Below are 23,123 nucleotides of genomic sequence, written 5' to 3'. Positions count from 1 at the left end.
TCAAACAAGGAGTTTGCAGGTGAGTCACCTGAGAAAGTATGGCTTGGCATAGAACTTCAAATCTTCTCCCTGGATGTAGATGTCAAACTCAGATGTTCTGGTGTAGGGTACACGAATAATCACAGTAAGGAAATTGGCATCTTGGCTCAGTTCAAACGCCGGTGTTATCATGATTACACACAGCAATGGACTGCAGAAACGAGACAGAAAGATTTAGACAGATTAGAAAAATAATTATTCAGACATTTCAAAATAGTTGGCAGAGGGGGAAAACACTAAAGGAATGCTACTGAAATTGTATTATAATTCTAATGGGATTAAACAAAATACTTTATCAATCAAAAATGTTCATATTTTTTTCCAGAATTTCAGTTTCGTTTCTGATTCAGCATTAAAAAGGTAATATAATATAATGCAACAATGTACTACACAATCCTATTAGAATTAAACAAGGATCATCTAAGAACAAAATAATATCCTACTTAAAAAACCTAATAGAAAAACCTTATTCATATTTTAAGGGCACCATTTTATCCTGTAGAATATTATTCGATTTAACATTAAAATGTCCTACAAGATCATTTACCTTACAGTCCAAAAATGTTGTTTTTTAGTCTGGTAATCGATAGTATCATGTCATCTTGGCACAATTCCACTTAACAACTAATAAATTAGCAAAATTAGTTAAAACATAGGTTTACTAGGACTGTATGTAAAACTCTAAAGGTTGCTTCTAAACAAGAGAATCAACTACCTGGCACTGTGATATTAACTAAAGATACTTCAGTTTTCTCAACTCCCTGAGTCTGTTTGACATGCAGTCAATATCTGAAGAAAGGAAAGAATAGGGCAGCTTACAACTCCACCTTGTGGCTATTTGATTTGAACTCAATGAGACATAAAACAACACTTTTGCCAACTAGTACATTATAAACATTGGATGTGATTAGTTTAAAATTAAACTTTATTCTATTTCAACACAACACTGTTATTCACCAGTTAAGACACAGTCTGATAATATTGAGGACTAAAATGAAAGAAATCGATAAATGTCATGCAAGTAACCAACGTCGTTAAACTGATTTGATGCACAGGTTGGACACCTTAGAAAACAAATCCAAAATAATAAATGAAATGATAACTAAAGCCCACTGCAGGTAAACAGCTGTCAAAAGTCTGCCTGTGTTTGTGTCTGCAATGTTTATGCCATCATAAAGAAGCAGGCAGGACACGCTCCATGCACTTTTAGACTTTAACGTTCTCACATTGCATAGTACGATACAAATAAGGAAATGGCAAATAATAGAAACATTATATAACAAAACATACCTTCACACCTCGTCTGTTAACACTTCAATGTGCTAAACAGCATCAGAAACACATGCAGCACATGGCTTGCTTCAGTACTTCCTGCTTTCTCCGTTGGCCATGTTTTACCGTAATTCCACATATAAGGAGGACTACAAACTCACTTTGACATTACACTCAATTTCTCATGGGAATACTACCTGCACATGCCAAAGCTGATGGAATATTGGTGCGTTCAAGTCCTCCTGGGAAGTTCGTACTTGTTTTTAACATGCACACTTTATCGTTACATTACATTGTATAATAATGCCATCATATTATGTGCAGGCACTTCGCTGTAAATAGAAAAGTCTAGCAATATCACTGCTAAATACCTTTTAGTATTGTGGTATTCCGCCATGTTTCTCAGTGACACGCACCCAACTCGTAAAGATCGGGGCTTAAAGAAAATCCCGAGCTTCCCACTCGTATTTACGACATTGTGGTGGCGTTCATGTGCGCTCAACTCGTAAATACGATCTTAACGAGATGACTTGACTTGATATTGCAATGAATGTAATTTCAAATCAAATATTTATTCATCAGATTGCAAAATTGTAACAATTTATTTCAACAGATTACTTTTATGTGAGCAACCGATCAAGTTAGAAGCGTAAACCAGTTGATAGCATCATACAATAATGAACATACAACAATGTAATCTATAAAAATAACATTATTTTGTCAAAAACTGTATATAACAAAAATATATAAATTATTATTAATAACACAAGTCTTAATATCCTCCTGAAAGCCAGACATGCGTATAATATAATATAATTGTGAATATGAACAAAACAGAAAAAAGTTGAATATCTTTTCATACAGTATGAAAGCTATAATTTCCGTCACAGAATAAAAATTAAAATGGCAATTGCGACCTTTTATCTCACTATTCTGTCTTTTTGCGTGATATAGAAACTCGCATTTGCGAGAAAAAAGTCAGAATTGCATGATATAAACTTGCAATTGCGTGTTATAAAGTAAAAATTGCGAGATATACTCGCAATTGTGAGATAAAAAGTCGCAATTATCTTTTCAAATGTTTTGTTCTGTGGCAGAAACAAACTTCCATATTTTATCCTATTGCAGCAGCATTACCGTATTAAATTTACGACAAAAGTATTATAAGTGTTACGGTAAGGAGTAAGGTCCGCCTTCAGAGATTCATATACGTGTGTGATATCGGCGCTAAGCTGAGCAGCATCGTCTTCATCATCACAGTACAAATGAAGAAGTATGGCTGCACACTACAAATGTGTCCCCATGTTTTAACCAGAGCCATGGTTGAGACATTTCCACGCGGACAGAGCACTTTTTCACCATGAGAATTCACAGCAAGATCGTGGCGATCGCGGTATGCTTTGGAGTTTTCCTACTTTTGTACTTTTTCGGGGGGAACGCTGCGGACGAGCCGCCGCTTAAAGAAGTTGCGAAAGAAAAACATTTGCCATTCTTCAATCATGTCGGGGATTTTGCACCGGCGAAAGAATCGAAACGAAACCCAGAAGAGCCGCAAAAACCACCGAGGCTAATCCGCAAAGAGCCGAAGTTGAGCAGCAGAGGAGGAGGGAATGTCATCGCAAAGACTCGGTAGGAAATTCTTCAAGTGCAACATTATTGATGACCAACAACTAGTTTGATCCAAAAGAGAATGAATAAATATGTTTCAAGATGTTTTCAAGACGTTTTGAATAAAAATGTGATATAATATAATGTAATATAATGCATGTTTTTCCTTCTATTAAAGTTGATACATATACTTACTTTCAATTCCCTTTTCTGCAAACATGATCAGTGCATTAGTTTGATTCTCAAGAGCATTTATGACCTCAGTGTAATTTGCAGTCACTGCAAATCAATGCAAATGCATGTTTTAAAATCAACCCATATTATTGGTCTTTTCCTGGATGTCAACACAGCAAATTCAACCAGACATTCTTGTCAAAAAGCCTGCTGCTGTGATAATGGAGATTTTAGCAAGAATGTCTTGAGCTTATGCTCTTAATGTAACAAAGAGGAAACCATGCATGACACATTTTTTTTTTTTGCACTGTCCACATCCAGATTACCGTGCACTTATGTCTTAAATCTTACCAGATACCAGTGTGCATTGGACATGCTACAATGCCGAGTCTAAGAGCCCCCTGTGCGCACTATGATTATCTCAATTGTATTTTAATTATGACTTTATTAAAAAGGTCACCTTGAATGCAGTTGCCTCATTCCCAAAGGGTCTCAACGAACGAAGGACAAAATCAATGATTGGTTGTACTGAGCGAGTGCACACAGTCCCATGTGACTAGAGGATGGAGTAGTTTATTCATCAAGATGATCCGCCCTTTCTGAGACTTAATTAAAAGGAGCTGTCACATTTATCCTTTAGGTGAACTGAAGATTGGTTCATTTGTGTCAGTATTTTGATAGTGTGAGATCGATCATGTAAAGGTAGGCGAACTATTATGGATGCCTTTTTGATTGTGTGAAATCAATTCTGCAGTGAGGATGAGTTTAATATTCATTGCTTGTCTTCTTTCAGCAAGCATATGTTATCACCCCTCTGACAGCTTCACATAAACGCCACTAATTGCAGTTGTGAGATATCTCAACCCTTTGACCCCCCTGTTGGGTTTCCAGCAGTGATCCGTCTTCATGTCCACACCCCTGTGACTGCTCTCTGCTGATAAACCCACAATGCAAAGGGCCAATGCAGAGCAGGGAAATTAGTAAAGCAGATTCACCGTACAAACGGGAGAGATGAGAGGGTGTGATTTGGAAAACGCTCTATGCGTTTAATTCCTGGCTCCCTATCCATCTCCCCAGAGGAGATCTCTCTCATCCCGTTTGACCTGTTGTTTTATTTAGAAGTGGTTAACTCTTCCGCACGAGTTTTTCCTTTTTTAAGCGCATCCTCCAGACGTGCTTCCTGCCTCACTGTTGCAAAACAGACAAATGTGTCCCTGATGATATGTTTCATCGCGTTCAGGGGGCCCGAAGGGTTTGTTTTGTCCTGAGGGCTCTAACAAACACAAACCTTTTGATCCCAGACCTTTTTTTTTCTGTTTTATTGTTGTATTATAAAAAGAATATATCACCAAAGAGTGAAAATTCCTTCATGTATTAAACCTCATGTCACACCAAACCTGTATTAAGATATTTTTAAGAATATAGTCTTGCAGGTATGACATTTTTGTTGGCCACAACCCGGAAATTAGTTTTTTAGTACTTTCAGTTCCTTCATCCTGAAGTCAATGGGTTTTGGTTAAATGCCTAAAATAAGGCCTGTGGTTAAACAAGCGCAAGATATTTTCATGTTTTATTCTACGACATTAAACGTAATCATGCCGAACAGGAAAAGCACTCACTAGTCTACTTTCACAGCCTCATTGTGTTTACAATGACGCTCTTGCAATCTAACTCAACCTTTTAGGGAAAATGCTTTAAAATAAAGACTAAAAGAGCTGTCGTAAGCTTAATGGTGGTGACGCTTAAGTCATGTGACCGTGCAGTCTGTTTATAGCCTACTTTAGCTTTTTACTTCCTGTATTTAGGCTTCAAAATTAATAAAATGTGTTCATTTGTGAAGATTATCATGATAAATAAAACATGGAAGAATCATAAACTGTTGTTGGTTACAAAGCTCATTTTCTGCAATGATGCAAAAGCCAATGGAAAAATCCTATTGGGTTTTTGTCGAGGGAACCAGGGCGATGCCAACTTCCTTGTTGGCCTATGAAAATAATCAAAAAAAGTCATCACTGCAGCAGTCTTTTGTTGAACTGTTGAAGTTGAAACAACATCGGCTCCCAAAGAAAAGCATTTTTCAAAACATTGCTCTAAAGAACAAAGAAAGTTGGTTTGGAATGACAAGATGGTGAGTAAATAATGACGGAATTTTCATTTTTGGGTGAACTATTCTTTTAGTATAATAATGAATTAAAATGACAATGAAGTAAACTTGCAGCAGTACACTCATGTTTCTTTCACACCCCTTCCCAAAATAACCGGCATTACTGGAAAGCTGGGTGCTCATAACACCTTTCTCTGCCAGAATCACAAAACACCACTGTACCTGTTTTTTGCCGCACCTAGGAATAAATGTCTACTAAATGTCAAACGAATAGCTCGCTCTGTCATCTGTAATGCAGGTATGACTAGAGGCAACTGCTGCATGGCAGCTACATTATATAAAGCCATAAACCTGTCATGGAGGAAGACTAAGAGCCCTCCATTTGTGTGTGTCTCTCTCTCTCTCTCTCTCTAGCCTCTTTTATCTCTCCATTGCCATTCGTGCCTCTCAATGAGTTGATTTCTCCTCTGCAGTCTTTATCTTCTAACCTGAAGCAATAACACTAACGTTTCACTTCAAGTTTTAAAGTCAAGGTGCCACTGAAAACATGGCTCTGCCAGGACAGGTATACAGACATTCTGAAGAGGGGGAAAAGTGCTAATAATTTGTTCGTATAGATTATGGAGTGCGGTGAATAGCTATAAGAAAAGCACTGGCTGAATTCCATACACGCAGCCATGAGGGCTTGGCTTAAATCAGACAGCGTATTTGTTCTGTATATGTTTTTTTGGATCTCTCTTTGGTGTTTTCCATTGTTTTGTTCAAGATTAGATTGGCGACTGTGAGATGCACAAACCACTAAAGCTTCCACAATCCAGTGTGAAGTGCAGCATAATGTCGATTTCCAAATCCTATTGGAAACAAAAATAAATTAATTTCAGAAAAAATATACTATTACTGTTTATCTCATTAAAGGTACAGTATGTTTTTTCTCAAAGTCGTTGCTGAACACTGTTGATATTTGAATTGAAAGAAAACAAACACATCCCTCTCTTCATTGCCCCACCTCCAAAGCTCACCCTCCTCCAATCCTAACCGCCCTGCTCCGAATTGGTCTAGAACCCCGATCGCTGGCATGCGAGGCGGGTGCACTAACAAGGACGCTAAACAGTAAACACCAAGTTCTCTAGCAGTCATCAGCCTGCACAACTCTCACTAGCTGGCCTCCGTTACACATGCAATGCAAGAGTGGATGTCTCTTTATCATAGCAGAAGCGCAACAAAATAATGCTTCATGAAAAATAAAGTTAAGATGATGAACGAATGACAATGGAGCACAAAAAATATAACCCTTAATTTTCCAGTAATATTCTTATGAGCTTTTCTCTTTTCTTATGTCTCTCAGCCATCTCTCTTTCTTCAAATCTCCCTCTTGCTCGTTTTCTCTCCTCCTCCGTCATACGCCCCCTAATGTTGATTGGCTACACGTTGTTTGTTGTGTTGGTCCGACCAACTTTCAAACAGCGTTTTTCAAATATCGCTTACCCCACCTTTAAGTCTATTCTGACAAATATCATTGTGGTGAATCATCTTCCTTAATCTATTCATGAACTACTAATATAATAATATCATATTGGCAAAACAGATTTGGCAAACACTACAGTGTGTATTTGTGTTGGGCTCTAAAGAGCGTCAAATGTTTCTATTTACAACATGTTTTTACAGCATTGAGCAATGTAGCCAATCACTGTTGGTTAGTCGGTAGTCTTCTGGTGTACAATGGAGACATTTCTGTGTAAATCATTTGTAAAACCATTCTTGCATAAATTGTTGCACTAAATTGAATGCATGTTTAAATTAAATTTTAAGAATGATTCACACAAATAATCAATAATGTTCTCATAAAAGTGAGAGATACACTTCATAATAAGTTAGAGAGGAGACACAATAAAAGTCCACCCTATTTTATTTTCATTCATTTTTGGTTCACTGCTAAGTTGATTTCATGTTAGAAGTTGGTTTCACGTTGTCCACAGTAAATTGTATCGCTCTAAGGGAAACATCAGTGTCAGCATTCACTTTAGCTCAATAAGGAGTGCAATATTTAATTCAGCCTTCACAGTCTAAATGTTTCCAGATGTTTCCACACAGACTGCAAGAATTTTTATAAGATCAGTCAGAGCATGTGAACATTTCATGTTGATTAAAAAAGGTACTGAAGTAAATGCCTTACTAGACAAAATCTTAGACAAATGATTGAGAAAAATGAAAAGAATAAATTGTTTGATATCTTTCAATCAGACCATTGGTGCAATTCCTGTTGCCTAATTTGCAGTGGTGTAAACAAGGGGAGCTTTTTCCACAGGAAACCGCTGCCTTCAAAGCAGATTCTACAGTCTTTTATGATACTAGTCTACAATCTATAATAGGCAGAAAAATCTGAAAATTAACTTTCAGGTGTGAAAATATCCATGCTTCCCTGTTGTCAAACCCTAAGGTGTTCCATGTTTTTCCTTTTATTTCACATCATGTCAAGGTCTGTGGTTGAGTTGAAAAGAGAGCAAGAGTGTTTTGCACGTCCTTGGCTTAATGGAAGCTCTTTGATGTCTGTCTGAAAGGCTGCGTGCTTTTCTTGCGGTATGAATTTGTTTCCTCCTCCAAAGCCTTGGATAAATGGAGGACTTTCTTTCCCAGAGGTCATCTCTTGGGTAGAGCTTAGAGGGTTAGAGAGCTTACTTCCCTGGAGTGATGGAGACTCAACATGAATCACAAAAGCAAACACCACACCAATAACAATTTTGTTAGAGACTCAAGACAAGGAAATGTGTATTCAAGTGAAACACCGTGTGGCCGGGTCACTTAAGTCATGACGAGCAAGAGTGCTACTCATCTTCATGTTTAATGTCTCCTATTGTCTTTCAAAGTAGGGCTGGGCGATATGGCAAAAAATATGCTTCCGTATAGATCGATACTGATTTTTATCCAACCTTGGTTGGAGCAGACCAAGACATATTTTGCAGACTGTCTGGGCCGGTTCACACTGAACACGTTTTTGCTTTCCACTGCGGTCATTTTTCATTGTTTTTCAATGTAAATGTGCTAGACGGACATCTTTGACCGCTGTGTTCATCTCTTTTGCATCGTCTCATGCATGACATGGCATTCTAAAAACGTGGCGCTTAAAGGTACACTATGTAACTTTTAGCACTGTAGTCTAGCGGTTAAAAAAAAACTGCATGCATTTTTGCGGAAGAACATTGTTTTGGTTGTGCTTTGGCTGTGCGTGACTCTGCGAATGAATATGGTTAACCTACTGCTCATAAAACATTCACTACCAGGTTTAAAAAATATAACCAGTTTGGATGGAAGAGATCTCAAGCTGACTAGCTGAAGACGGTACTGTAGCTATACCCATTAACCATAATGAAATGACCCTTCAAAATAGATAATGCTTCTGATAGAGAGCTACATATGGCAGTTTTTTGTTCAATAAAATACCTTACTCACCTGTGGAGTAATAATAACAACGCCATCTCCGCATTGTTTTTAAAAACATTTCAAATCTCTCAGTTCTTGCCATCTCCAAAAAGCCAAGCCAATGTTGATTCTCGTTTTATTACAAGCTCTGTCGCGTTCTCTTTTTGCCAGCAGAACATTTAGCTGCTCCATGTCAACCTTCCTCACTCGTTGTGACCACTCACACACCATACACGCATCAAAATCGCCACTTCTATCTATTTACAGATTTGACAAGACACGCTCAGACGTGTGAAAACCATCACTCTTGGTCTAAAATATAAACACATATAATAAGCTTACCATAGTGAATCTGACCTTCGTCTCACATTTGTAAGCACAAAAACACATTCCTCTCATTCTTTTTTAAATACGCTTGCCCTTGTGTGCTCTCTGATCAAGTTGGTTGCAAATCTGACTCTGACTCAGAATTGTTTACCCTTGAGTCATTCCATGTGCCAGAGGAACCGTGTACAGAATGAGTATTTCATGACCATGTTGTCTCATGGTTTGACCCAGCTGATTTGTACCAGATGTTTTTTGTTGTTGATGTCACGGTTTGTATGGGTTTAAGCTTTATTTTTTCTTTACCTCTAGGCAGAAGAGTGAGGTGGGGCACCCTGTGTCAAAGGTCACACGAGCAGAGGATGTCATGCACCTGGCAGTGGTGGCTTGTGGGAACCGTCTAGATGAAACGCTCAACATGGTGAAGTCAGCACTGCTCTTCAGCATAAAGAAGATCAAATTTCACATCTTTGCCGAGGAGGACCTGGCCGAACAATTTGAAAAAGGGGTGAGAGCGTGTCCCATGATTCTTTCATCTTTGCTGTGGCTATATTAGGTTTTTTAATTTGATTGTAAAGTCTAGCTGACTGGTGACCTAAAATATTTGGGTTTTTTTTCATCAGACGTTTATTTTCAAGTGGTTTGAGTATCTTTACTTTTCTAAGGCATATCTTTATTCTCTGGAAAGCATTGCAATGGATAACTGACTTTCAGACAAAGTTTCATCCCCTAACTATGCAGCTCGAAAAAATCTGGCACACATTTTGGGACTATTGCTTCACTCTGATTCTTTCGCTTGCAACTTAAATCTCTAAATGTAATATGCTAACTCCAACATAACTTATAGGGCTGGGAATATTTGTTCTGGGAACAATTCATTTTGATTACTGTTGTTTTATATTAAATGATGCAGTGTATTTTATGTTTGACCTTTTCAGTTTATTATTTTTTGCAAACTCACTATAATTATTGTTTATATTAGGGGTAATGAACCTTTTGCAAACCTCCAATAACACACTCTCACTCATGTCATATTAATTATAATCATAATGATTGTCTTTTTACATCCTTAGTAAGGTATACAGTTTGTTCCCTAAGATTTCTCAGTGTATTTAAACCGACCTTTGACAGAACTGTGACTGACAATTTTGGTGTACTAGTGGCTTTGTGGTAACCCTCAGACAATGTCAGACTAACCCTGACAACCAACCAATCTGGTGAGGAGGGTAATGTGAGAAACCTCATGAATCTATCGATCCCTTTACCATCCTCTTAACACATTATTTGGTTTCTGGTAGAGTGGTCTTTCTCTACAATCCTAATCGTTTACAATGTTTCTCACCACAGAGGGACTGTTATTGAAAATAGCACTACATTGTTTTCTACATTTAGACAGTTGATGCTTTTTGAGAGGTGCCCTCTGGCCTTGAGCTGATCTTGATCTATTCCTGCGCGTACTGCTGAAGATAAAGGATCTGAAGGCTTTGAAGAGAGAGAGAGAAAGAATGCAATGTCATTGTGGCGAGGGGGGCGTGGTTTTGCGAAGTCTGTAGCGGGAGAGAGAGGACGGAGCAGAGCGGTGAGTAAGTAGGTCAAGTGCAGATGATAAACACCTGTGTCTGATTGCAGTAATTGGCGTGGAGAGACCGGATATAAGCCGGCGAGAATGAGAGAGAGAGAGAGAGAGCTAGACTGGGACCTCGTGCTGCCGACACTTTTGCAAGGAACAACTTGAGAAACTGGACTGTTTATTTTTGTTTTGTGCTGTGCTTGCGTGCACGGTGAAGGCGCTCTGTGCGCAACCTTTTATTTTTGAGAAACTTGCTAATAAAAACGAGTGTCCCAGTATTCGCCGACCCCTGTCTTCTTCCTTCCCTCACCCACAACACTGAACCTCATCACACTGGTGCCGAAACCCGGGAGGAAGAAGATCGCCGCCGCCATGCAGACCCCGCCAGCCACGCCGTTTGCGGACATCATAACATCGCTCGCCGGTCTTCATCAGGAACAACATCAGCAACTGCTGGCGATAAAGGAGGAGCAGGACCAGAGGTTTCAAGTGCTCCTCCGAGGCCAGCAGGAAGACCGCGAGCTGTTCCGGAGCTGGATAGACCGGGAGGTTCGGGCCACCCCCCCTGTTAAAGAAACATCAACGCCGCTGCCTCTCAACAAAATGGGTCCCCAAGATGACCCAGAGGCGTTCATCGATCTCTTTGAGAGGTCTGCGGAGGACCGGGGGTGGCCCACCGAGGACTGGCCAATGCGGCTCATTCCCCTGCTTTCCGGAGAAGCACAAGTAGCCGCCCACCAACTGCCAGTCCAGAACCTCCTGGTCTATAAGGACCTCAAGCGTGCAATACTCCAGCGGGTCGGCCGGACCCCCGAACAACATCGCCAGAGGTTCAGAACGCTGAGCCTCGAAGAGTCCGGTCGGCCCTTCATCATGGCACAACAGCTCCGGGACTCCTGCCGCAAATGGCTGATGGCCGACGAAAGCGACGTCGAGGACATCATCGACCGAGTGGTACTGGAGCAGTTCGTGGCGCGGCTTCCGAGGAAGACCGCGCAGTGGGTCCAGTGCCACCGCCCGACGTCGCTGGACCAGGCCATCCAGCTGGCGGAAGATCAGATGGTGGCGTGCCCTGGGGTCGGCGAACCCCTACCATCCGCTTCTCTCTCTCTCTCTCTCTCTTCCCCCTCTCTCTCATGTCCCCCTCCTAAACCTGTCCCTCCTCCCAGGTCTCGTGTGGGGCTTACGCCCAGACCAGCGCCCAGATGGAGAACGGGGACCCCCGCAGAGCCGTTACCAGTGCCCCGAGTCCCTCCCAGAGGAGGAAGCTCATCTAGCGGTCTCTTTACTTCACCGGTTGCTTCCCCGCTCTCTCCACGCCAATCTCTTGACCCGCTTCCTGCCACCAGGGCGGCGGGGAAGTCTGGGCCGGCTTGTTGGCGCTGCGGGGATCCGGGTCATTTTATCGATCGGTGTCCGGTGATGGAGGTGGGGACACTGATCCGGGTCCCCGATGCGCCACAAGCTGCCCCCGATCAGGCTGGCCTGTACCAGATACCAGTAAGTATCAAGGGGGGTACGTTTTCCGCTTTGGTGGATTCAGGTTGTAACCAAACCTCCATCCATCAAAGTCTGATTCAACCTAAGGCATTGGATAGTAGCCGCATGGTTAAGGTACGGTGTATACACGGGGAGGTGTCGAATTATCCGATAATGCCTGTGGACATTCAATTTAGGGGACAAAAGCATAGAGTAGAGGTGGCGATTAATCCGCACCTCAGGCATCCGCTAATTCTGGGGACCAATTGGCCAGCATTTAATGAATTATTGGGGTATTTATGTGCGGATGCCTCTTGGGCAGAAAGAGATGAGAGGAACGAGGCAGTTGCTCAGGTGGGAGAAGCTGAGTCGGGACCTCTGGGGTCTGCTTCAGGGGAACGGAGCGCTCTGGAAAGAACCATCCTTACGGAGCGCGATGATTTTCCCCTGGAGCAGTCTCAGGATGAAACGCTGAAACACGCTTTTGATCAGGTCCGCTCTATAGACGGCCAGCTACTCCACCCTGACCAACCGCTCTCCTATCCTTACTTTGCAATTTTAAAAGATAAGTTGTATCGGGTGACCCAAGACGCCCAGTCAAAGCAGGATACAACTCAGTTGTTAATACCTAAAAGCCGCCGGGAAATGCTTTTCCAGGCGGCTCATTGTAATCCGATGGCCGGGCATTTAGGACAGACAGCTACACTAAACCGTCTCATGGCCCGATTTTTCTGGCCGGGCATTCACGAGAATGTGCGCAAGTGGTGCGCGTCTTGCCGTGAATGTCAGTTGGTGAATCCACCGGCCAACCCAAAAGCACCATTGTGCCCTCTCCCATTAATGCAGGTCCCCTTCGAGCGAATTGGTATGGACCTCATCGGGCCATTAGAACGGTCGGCACGGGGACACCGCTTTGCTTTAGTTCTGGTGGATTATGCAACGCGGTATCCTGAAGCAGTACCGCTCCGCACTATTTCCGCTAAGAGTGTGGCGAGCGCACTGTTTCAATTAATCTCCCGGGTGGGAATCCCGAAAGAGATTCTCACCGATCAAGGCACGGCGTTTATGTCACGTACGATTCGCGAACTTTACGAATTATTGGGCATTAAATCGATTCGCACCAGCGTCTATCACCCACAAACTGACGGGCTGGTGGAACGATTTAATCGCACGTTAAAAACCATGATTCGGAAGTTCGTACAGGAAGACGCCAAAAATTGGGATAAGTGGTTAGAACCCCTCTTGTTCGCTGTACGGGAGGTCCCGCAAGCCTCCACGGGGTTTTCCCCCTTCGAGCTTCTTTATGGACGTCAGCCCCGCGGGGTGTTAGACGTCCTTAGAGAAACTTGGGAGGACGGACCTTCGAATAGTAAAAACGAAATTCAGTATGTCCTGGATCTGAGAGCAAAACTCCACACTTTGGGGCGGCTATCAATGGAGAATTTGCTACAGGCCCAGGACAAACAAAGTCGGCTGTACAACAGGGGGGCTAGACTTCGTCAATTTGCACCGGGAGATAAGGTACTTGTATTACTCCCTACTTCTAGCTCGAAATTACTCGCAAAGTGGCAAGGACCCTTCGAGGTCACACGGCGAATTGGAGATCTTAACTATGAGGTAGCTCGAACAGATAGGGGCGGAGCACATCAAGTCTATCACCTCAACCTACTTAAAAAATGGTTAGAGGTGGAATCAGTGATGCTGGCGACGGTGGTGAGCGGAGAGGAGGATCTCGGGCCAGAGGCGAATCTAAAAACTCAATCTCTCGCTCTGGCCCCTGGTGGAGACCACCTCTCACCCTCCCAGCTCTCTGATGTAAAAAGGTTACAAGCAGAATTTGCTGATGTGTTCTCGCCCCTACCTGGTCGGACGGACCTCATTCAGCACCACGTTGAGACAGAGCCGGGCGTGGTTGTACGCAGCCGGCCGTATCGTTTGCCAGAACACAAAAAAAAAGTAGTTCAGAGCGAATTAGAGGCAATGTTAGACATGGGAGTAATAGAAGAGTCCAACAGTGACTGGGCGAGCCCGATAGTTTTAGTGCCTAAAACCGACGGCTCGGTTCGATTCTGTGTGGACTATCGCAAGGTGAATGCTGTGTCGAAATTCGACGCTTATCCAATGCCAAGGGTTGACGAATTGCTTGATCGGCTAGGGACTGCTCGATTTTATTCGACACTGGACTTAACGAAGGGATATTGGCAGATCCCCTTATCTCCTATGTCCAAAGAAAAAACAGCTTTCACAACGCCGTTCGGATTACACCAATTTGTTACCCTTCCTTTCGGCTTGTTCGGGGCTCCAGCCACCTTTCAGCGTTTGATGGACAGAATTCTCCGGCCGCATGCTGCATATGCCGCTGCCTACTTGGATGATATCATCATCTATAGTGGGGATTGGCAGCGTCATATGCAGCACTTGCGGGCTGTCCTGAAGACGCTGAGAAGGGCGGGGCTCACGGCCAACCCGAAGAAGTGTGCAGTTGGGCGTGTGGAGGTAAGATATCTGGGCTTCCACTTAGGTCATGGACAGGTGCGTCCCCAAATTGATAAGACTGCAGCGGTTGCGACCTGTCCAAGACCAAAGACCAAAAAGGAGGTTAGACAGTTCCTGGGGCTGGCGGGATATTATAGAAGGTTTGTACCTAATTATTCGGACCTCGCCAGCCCGCTGACTGATCTAACTAAAAAGGAAGTACCAGATACGGTCCAGTGGACGGAGCAGTGCCAGCAGGCTTTTACTCAAATAAAGGCTGCTCTATGTGGCGGGCCGCTCTTACATGCTCCTGACTTTTCTCTCCCTTTTATTCTACAGACGGACGCGTCGGACAGAGGGATGGGCGCGGTCCTGTCCCAGGAGGTGGAGGGTGAAGAGCGGCCGGTGCTGTACATCAGTCGGAAGCTCTCTAAGAGAGAGACGATGTACAGCACCATAGAGAAGGAGTGTTTGGCCATCAGATGGGCCGTTCTCACCCTCCGCTACTACCTCCTGGGGCGGGAGTTCACCCTCTGTTCGGACCACGCTCCCCTGCAGTGGCTCCACCGCATGAAGGATACCAACGCGCGGATCACCCGTTGGTATCTAGCTTTACAGCCTTTTAAATTCCAGGTGATCCACAGGCCGGGTGCACAGATGGCTGTGGCCGACTTCCTCTCCAGGAGGAGGGGGGGGGAGGCTGCAGACCGGATGGCTCCCCGGCCTGAGTCGGGCGGTGGGGGTATGTGGCGAGGGGGGCGTGGTTTTGCGAAGTCTGTAGCGGGAGAGAGAGGACGGAGCAGAGCGGTGAGTAAGTAGGTCAAGTGCAGATGATAAACACCTGTGTCTGATTGCAGTAATTGGCGTGGAGAGACCGGATATAAGCCGGCGAGAATGAGAGAGAGAGAGAGAGAGCTAGACTGGGACCTCGTGCTGCCGACACTTTTGCAAGGAACAACTTGAGAAACTGGACTGTTTATTTTTGTTTTGTGCTGTGCTTGCGTGCACGGTGAAGGCGCTCTGTGCGCAACCTTTTATTTTTGAGAAACTTGCTAATAAAAACGAGTGTCCCAGTATTCGCCGACCCCTGTCTTCTTCCTTCCCTCACCCACAACACTGAACCTCATCACAGTCATGTTTGTTATTCAAAAGATTTCCTCTGTTTTTCTGCAGCCTTTTCAGCAGTAGTTATTTGGCTATCAGCAGGATATTATAAACCAGTGGTTCTTAACTGATTTGTTATGACTCAAAAATGGGTTGAAGGTCTTTTCTGATGGGATCACGAGCGGCTGGAAAAAATGAAGCTAAATGAGAATAATAACATTTATAAGAAAAGAAAAAAATGGCTTTCATAACTTTTGTTGTTGACATGCATCTAAATTAATTGACACAGTCGTATTTACAATAAAATACTGTCAAGTTTAAGGTCGTTTGGTGGTATTATGGCTAATAATAAGTAAGGGATAATCCACGGTTTGCTGTGCATTCAATTATTTTAATGCATGATGTGGAGGCAAAAAACACTCGAGTCCCGATGCGAAGCCTCTGTTGCCTTTGCGAAGTGCATTCAAATCGTTTAATGCACAGCTAGCCGTGGATTATCCTGCTTATACCATGGTCATTTGCTGGCATTGACAAGTTAAAGCTATTATTAATGTTTGCACTTTGACCGAAAGGGTAAACAAGGGTAATTTTTGTTAGTTACAGTTCGTTAGATCTAGCATTCTGCCCGCTTTAAATCAGACACAGAGATAAAGAAGTGTGGTAAGATTACATTTATTTGAATTAATGAATTATAGCATTTATTTGAATTAATTATTGATAGAGGGAGAGGGAGAGAGATGCGTATGAATTGTCTTTGTCTCTGCGGCCTGTCTAACAATGAAACTCTGAGTTTAATTCCTTCAGAAACAGAGATGTACCCCTAGCCTGGCTCCGCCCTCCTACGTACTTCCGCTCAATTTTAATTTTCCTTCAGTACGTCGTCTGGGTTTGCGGTATATGGGTTTTCTCCGGCCACATTTTTGGAGGTCCAATCAGCGAACAGAGGGAGTGGCTGAGAACGATGACGTTGAGGTTGTGCGCTAGTTTGAGTTGTAGGGTTACGTCACAACCAAACGTTAGCGATTGGTTATGGCAGATCCAGTGTGGCTCTGGGCAGATCCAATAGTTTTAAATTTCAACAGAGTACCAGCCTTCAGGGAAGTTAACGCTTGTCAATGGAGAGTGGCCAGACTCTCTGTACAAATGAAATGTACGAGAGTCTGGTAGGACCAGGCTAATGTAACCCCCTCTTTGCTGAGAAATGTAATGTAGCCAATCAGTAGTGAAGCTATTTCATTAATAAAAGATGAAATCATCTTTGTCATCTCCCTTAGGGTTTTTATTTTATTTTTTATCTCTAGACATAAATGCAAAACATGCACACAAAAAAACCAAGTAACTAAATTTGTTACTCTTTGTGCAGAAAATAGTAAAAAAGCATTCAAACATAAATGAGGTTTGTGCCAAAGCTGATAGTGGGGAAATTGATCCTTAAGATATTAAAGCCTGGTTTCACAGACAGGGCTTTAGATTAAGCTAGGATTAGGCCTTAGTTCAATTAGGACATTTAAGTAGCTTTTATAAACGTGCCTTAGAAAAAAAGCATTACTGGTGACGTGCATCTTGAGACAAAACAGTGGCACTGACATATTTTAAGATATGTCAGTGCAAGTTGCTTTCAGTTAAAATAGCTCAAACATGCATTTTAGTCTAGGACTTGGCTTAAGCCTTGTCTGTGAAACCGGGGGTAAAACATGCCATGTCCTACTTAGTTAAAACAAGGTGTAGCCTACCACTATGGGTAGATCTCTTCAGGACTTCTAAATTGCTTTCTATTAATCACAATTCTTACAAAAGATACAAAATGTTGCTCTTTTGAAGGATTGATACAGGTTTCTTCACACACTTCTCTTCGCTGACACCTGTAAGGAATAGATGTGCAGTTTACCGAAGGCTGACAGTCATGACATTGACTGATTTTTTTCAATTTCTTCTCACAGTTCAGTGTGTGGCCTCAGACGGTGTCCTCCAGGTTTCACTACAGCATATATCCAATCACCTTCTCTGTGGGGAATGCAGATGAATGGAAGAAACTCTTCAAACCATGTGCTGCCCAGAGGCTGTTTCTTCCAGTAGGTCCCTGCTGCTTAAGTTTTTTTGTTCATTTGTTTGTGTTTTCCATCTCACCACATTGACTGTAACCAAGTATTTCTTCTGATATCAGGTAATCCTAAAGGACGTGGACTCGCTGTTGTACGTGGACACAGATGTTCTGTTTCTCCGCCCTATGGATGACATCTGGAAGTTTCTGAAGGCTTTCAACAGCACTCAGCTAGCTGCCATGGCCCCAGAGCACGAGATCCCCAAGATCGGCTGGTACAGCCGCTTCGCGAGGCACCCCTTTTATGGAGTCACAGGGGTCAATTCAGGGGTCATGCTAATGAACCTCACACGGATTCGTAGCACTCTGTTTAGGGTAAGGAACAATACAATTGACTTGACTTGAATTTTGATGGTCTGCTTATGGTGAAATTTCAGTGGTCCACAATACTAGTCCACATAGCTGTTTTTTAAACTTCAAATACTAGAGATGAATATAACTCTGTTCCATACCAGTCTTCATTTTATATTAGAGATTTTTTATTTTATTGACAGCAAAGGTGATCTTTAAAAGCACTAATCATTTCAAATGTAATCTTTGGCAAATCAATATCCACTTTTCATACTGTACATTGTAATGTGGTGCCTAAATTCTCTTCAAATTCAATTATAGCATTTAAAATGAATAATTCAAGTTTTTAGTTGTTTATTTTGAATTTATTTAGACATAAAAACCTTAAATATCTTAAATTTTTCAGTTATCTGCTATAACTTGAAAATGATAGTCAGCTTATCGGTATCAGCCAAAATTTGTATATATGTGCATCTCTGTCAAATACATTCTGATTTATATACGTATTACAAACATAAAATAATTAATGCAAATATTTTTGATTTCATAGAGTGCTAGGTTATTACTAGATATTGCCAGTGTTTTCCTTATATAGTTTATTCCTCTTGGTAGTGGGCTGAGGCTTTGGCGTTCACATATCTTCTGAGGTTTCTTTGCAGATTTAAACCCTTTTAACCTCAGGCTGTTTTTAGTAGGCAGTGATGGAAGTCTACTGATTGCCATCCGTTGAGAGAGAGAGAGTGGGTGACAGCAGTCTAGATTAGCATATTTCTGAAACCCAGCTAGAACTGTAATTTCCAACCAAGCACATTTTCAAGGCTGTCTGAGAGGACAAAAAGAACATTTCTTCTTCTGAAAAAAATTTCCATATCAACAGCTGTCTGAAAAGTGGCTGCCAGACTCACTGTTGAGGAAAATAACCTGCCACTATTGATTTTACAGAACAGCATGATCGCCAGCGGTCTGTCGTGGGAAAATCTGCTACACCCTCTCTATCAGAAATACAAGAACCACATCACATGGGGAGACCAAGACCTCCTCAACATCATCTTCCACTACAATCCAGGTACAAAGATATGCTTGCACAAAGATATACTTGATTATGATGAGTAAGATTAGACAACACAAGCAAAAAATAATTTAGTTTTTTTGGACATGTACCATGGTGTTTTTAAAGTATCATTGAAGTATGTTGTAAATACAATGGTATGTATCAAAATACCTTGTTTTTTGGACAGGCACTATATTAAAACCAGGTTTTTGGATATGTGCCATGCCAATACCATTGTATTCTTTGAAGCTCTTAAAATATTTTGTAAAATACAGAGGTATAGATAACTTGTTTTTGGTACTACACTAATTGTATGCTTCGAAGTCCCATTTATTAATTACATCTTAAAGTACTTTGCATTGTCTTATAAATGCCATGGTGCATGTCAAAATACTTTGGTTTTTACCATGTTTTTAGACATGTAAGGTAATAATACTATTACATTTTTCAAAAGCTGGTACATACTATGGTAAATATCAAAATACCTCTGTATTACCATATTTTTTTAAATGTACATCTTTAAATTACCTTGCATTATCTTGTAAATGACATGGTGCATTTCAAAATACTTTGGTTTTACCATGTTTTTAGACATGTAAGGTGATAATACTATACATTTTAGCTGGTACATACTATGGTAAATATCAAAATACCTCTGTATTACCATGTTTTTGAACATGTAATATGGCGCTAATAAGTATTATGATATTAGCATATGTGATATCATCACTGTACGTTACACTGGCACAGTAGAAAAAAGAAAGGGAACGTTTTTCAGTGCATCATTTAAACTCTCATATAAACCTGTCTACTTTCTTTGTTTTTGTTGATTTGCACTCTACATTGTTACAGCACTAATTTAATAGATACTGACAGGTGTGATAGATACTGACAGGTGCAGTAATTAAAGTCTCTAAATTGGTGAGACATTTGGCAAGGGTAGTGCTTGTTTGACAACTGTAATGGTACAGGCCCAAAAGACTACAAACACCTACAAATAGAAGAAAAATGAAGATTCTCTGCACAAGTGCTGCGTAGATATGCTATTTGCAGTTTGGATAAAACGTTGAATATTTTTCTTTGTGTCTACAGAGTGTCTGTACATATTTCCGTGCCAGTGGAACTACAGGCCAGATCACTGCATGTACGGAAGCAATTGCAAAGCTGGTGAAGAGGAGGGAGTGTCTATTCTTCATGGTAACCGTGGAGTGTACCATGACGACAAGCAGCCCGCATTTAGAGTGGTTTACGATGCCATACGTGAGGTGAGACATTTTCAGGAGACATTTATAGGATAGAACTAATAGAATGGCTGTCAGATTGATGACAATTATATATGTACACTACCATTCAAAAATGTTGATGTTTTTTAAAGGGAGCATCTTATGCTCATACAGGCTGCATCAAAAATACAATAAAAAGCATATTATTGCAAAATATTCTTATAATAAAAAAATTAAAAAAACTGTTGTCTATTTTCATACATTCTTAAATGTAATTATTAATGTGATGGCAAAGCTGAATTTTCAGTAGCAATTACTCCGGTGATCCTTCAGAAATTATTCTAATATGCTGATTTGGTGCTCACAAAAAATGTCTTATTATCAATGTTGAAAACAGTTTAATATTTGCTGATTAATAACTGCTTAATATTTTATGGAAACTGAAAAATGTTTTTTAATCAGGATTCTTTGATGAATATTAAGTTCAAAAGAACAGCATTTATTTTAAATAGGAATCTATTGTAACATTATAAATGTCTTAACTGTCACTTAAAATAAAAAGTATTAATTTCTTTTAAAAATATCTTACTAGAGAGAGAGAGAGAGAAAGAGAGAGAGAGAGAGAGATTATACACACCCGCATTAAAAATGACAAAGATTAAGATTAAAAAGTATAATCCATTTGTCTTTGCTTGCTTAGGCCACTAATTCTTCAGTGCTAACAAAACAAATCCTGAGGGTGTTGAATCATATGAGAATAAATAGAAGTGTTGCAATGTGCATTCAGAGTGCAGTTTACTTGAATCTCTCCTTGAAGGCTAATAGCAGGAAAGCGTCTCCCCACGAGGAAGCCTTTTGTATGGTTGAGTCACGTGGGCCCCTCTGCTGTTCAGAATTCAGTCAGATATGTGGACCTTGTTCATTGTGCCTCCACAATACCAAAGCTGTTCCTCACACTTGTATTTTATCTTCTCTTTCAGTATCCCTTTGAGGAGAACATGTTCCAGTCTTTGTTTTATCCTCTGCAGACTAAGTTCCTAGACACAGTTAACACCCTTTGTGGAAGAATACCACAGGTGTTCCTCAAACAGATCGAGAAGACCATGAGGGTTGTTTATGAGAAAAAAGTGGTGCGCCATGTCCGACTGCCACATAAGAAATGAGCCTCAGCTGCATTTCAACATCGTAAGGAAGAGTCTCTGCCTGCTTCTTGGATCAAAGTGTTTTTGTTTTTTGTTTTCATTGAAGATGAGCAATGCCAGAACCAAGCTGAATTTGGTCCATTAGGCCCAGTATGAGCTTCATGAGCCAGCGGAGTTGGAGATTTAAGCAGGAATGAGAAGCAGTTTTGGTCTGCTGGAGGGAGATGGAGATAGAGATGTAACCAAATGCATTGAGTGCCTCCAATTGCGGGTTATCAACCATCTGATTGTTCCTGAAAGAATATGAGGGACTCGTTGGCAAAGCTGATTTCAGCAAATCCAAAAATATGGATTCAGAGCTGTTTATTTACAACTGTGTTGTACCATTTTTCAGCATCTAGTTTGTCATCATGTCTAGTATTACAAAATTGGAGCATTTGTGTCTAAGTACACTTTATCTGATTCTTGTACTTAAGTGGCTGCACCAATTTGTTTGTGCATTCTGCTACTTAATAGCATGTGATAACGCCTTGTTTTCAAGCCACAAAAATGAATGTAGCATGCAGAAACAACCAAAGAGAATTAGCCTGTCAGCCTTTAGAACTCAGCAAGAGGTACATTCAGTTTAGGCACAGCCTTAATGGTGGATGTTCACACTGTTTACATTGAAGATGACTTGTTAGTGAGATTAGAAAGGAGTCTGATATATATATCGTATCACAAAGCCTTTTTTTGAGAATTCCAATCAAGTCAGGTGTCCTGTATTTTGATGTGACAGGCCTATTCTGATGGACATAATGAATTTGATGTTGAATATGTGGCAGAATGTCGTTTTAGGATAACCTGCTGCCCAAAAGGTCTAAGTGGTTAAATATATTTTTTAGCAATATTCTGTCTGGTCAATTACAGAGAACACATTTGGCTGTTTTATTCTGTGCTTTGTTATTAGGAACTTTTGCCATAGTGGGATTAAATTAAAGTAATCATTTAAAATAAAATACTGCCAATTAGAAAGGTTTGTACATCATGACAGTATAATATGAATAAAAACAACATTATAACAAAACCGTAAAACAATACACAGATGTACAGTTTGCAGTTAATTGCACTTTTTTAAACAAATACTGAGTTTGGAGAAAGTAATATGAAAGTTAAGTTAAAAATGGCAACAAGGTTAGTTTAACAAAACAAACTCTTTGGACCCAGTATGATCAGTTTACCCTTTTTTTTATTTTTTTTATGTTACATTCTAAAATCATTTTAAGTTTGTGTAATCGCAGCCTTTTAATTTGTTTGTTGACTTTGTGTGGAAGTACAAACATAAAAGGGAAAGTGTGTTGTAAGTGTTTTGATGTGTGTTTTGATGTTCATTTAGCACAATGTGCTTAATTAAATGTGTGACCAGTTTCCAGCCTCCTGTCACTGGTCTGGGATCAGTGATGAGATTTATTTAACTGGAAACTCAGGAGACTATTATACATCTCATGTTATCTCTGTGTCAAGAGATGCACCAGCGATGGTCAAGTTTGAATCAAGTGTGTTTTTCTGTCTTTCTGAATGTCTTCTATTATATGTATTATTGTCCTTTTATACAGAAGTGTGTATGTCAGAAATGTAATAAATAAATAAATATGCATTTAATATTAATTTGACTTTGTCTCACAATTCTTTTTGCATTATATTTATGTTATAAAAAATCAAATTTCAATCTATTGGTCAGACAATATATGTTTATGCAAGATTTAGGAT

At 40.8% G+C, this 23,123-nt stretch overlaps 2 protein-coding genes across 5 annotated transcripts in view; one reads left to right on the top strand and one right to left on the bottom strand.

The window, feature by feature from the left end:
- shq1 (SHQ1, H/ACA ribonucleoprotein assembly factor) overlaps positions 1 to 1,467 on the bottom strand; it is a 35,629-nt gene extending 34,162 nt beyond the window's left edge. For 2 of the 4 annotated variants that reach the window (XM_082190290.1, XM_082190293.1), the window contains exons 1-3: positions 1,330 to 1,467; positions 755 to 828; positions 29 to 190 (exon numbers count right to left, since the gene is read on the bottom strand). In XM_082190290.1, coding sequence (XP_082046416.1) covers positions 29 to 171 — 143 coding nt within the window. In that variant the 5' untranslated portion in view covers positions 172 to 190; positions 755 to 828; positions 1,330 to 1,467. The remainder of the gene's footprint in view (positions 1 to 28; positions 191 to 754; positions 829 to 1,329) is intronic. The other 2 variants (XM_082190291.1, XM_082190292.1) reach the window with 2 other exon arrangements.
- Positions 1,468 to 2,530: 1,063 nt separating this feature from the next.
- Positions 2,531 to 23,021, top strand: gxylt2 (glucoside xylosyltransferase 2). Its single transcript, XM_082190182.1, has 7 exons — positions 2,531 to 2,940; positions 9,251 to 9,446; positions 17,507 to 17,638; positions 17,731 to 17,982; positions 18,901 to 19,024; positions 20,102 to 20,274; positions 21,213 to 23,021. The coding sequence occupies exons 1-7, from the start codon at positions 2,672 to 2,674 to the stop codon at positions 21,393 to 21,395; spliced, it is 1,329 nt and encodes a 442-aa protein (XP_082046308.1). The 5' UTR covers positions 2,531 to 2,671; the 3' UTR covers positions 21,396 to 23,021.
- Positions 23,022 to 23,123: the final 102 nt, after the last annotated feature.

This window comes from Leuciscus leuciscus (assembly GCF_965113295.1).
Source record: "Leuciscus leuciscus genome assembly, chromosome: 14".
NCBI classification, from domain to species: domain Eukaryota; kingdom Metazoa; phylum Chordata; class Actinopteri; order Cypriniformes; family Leuciscidae; genus Leuciscus; species Leuciscus leuciscus.
The sequence above is the reverse complement of the archived record's forward strand: the minus strand, read 5'-3'. Positions and strand labels throughout refer to the sequence as shown.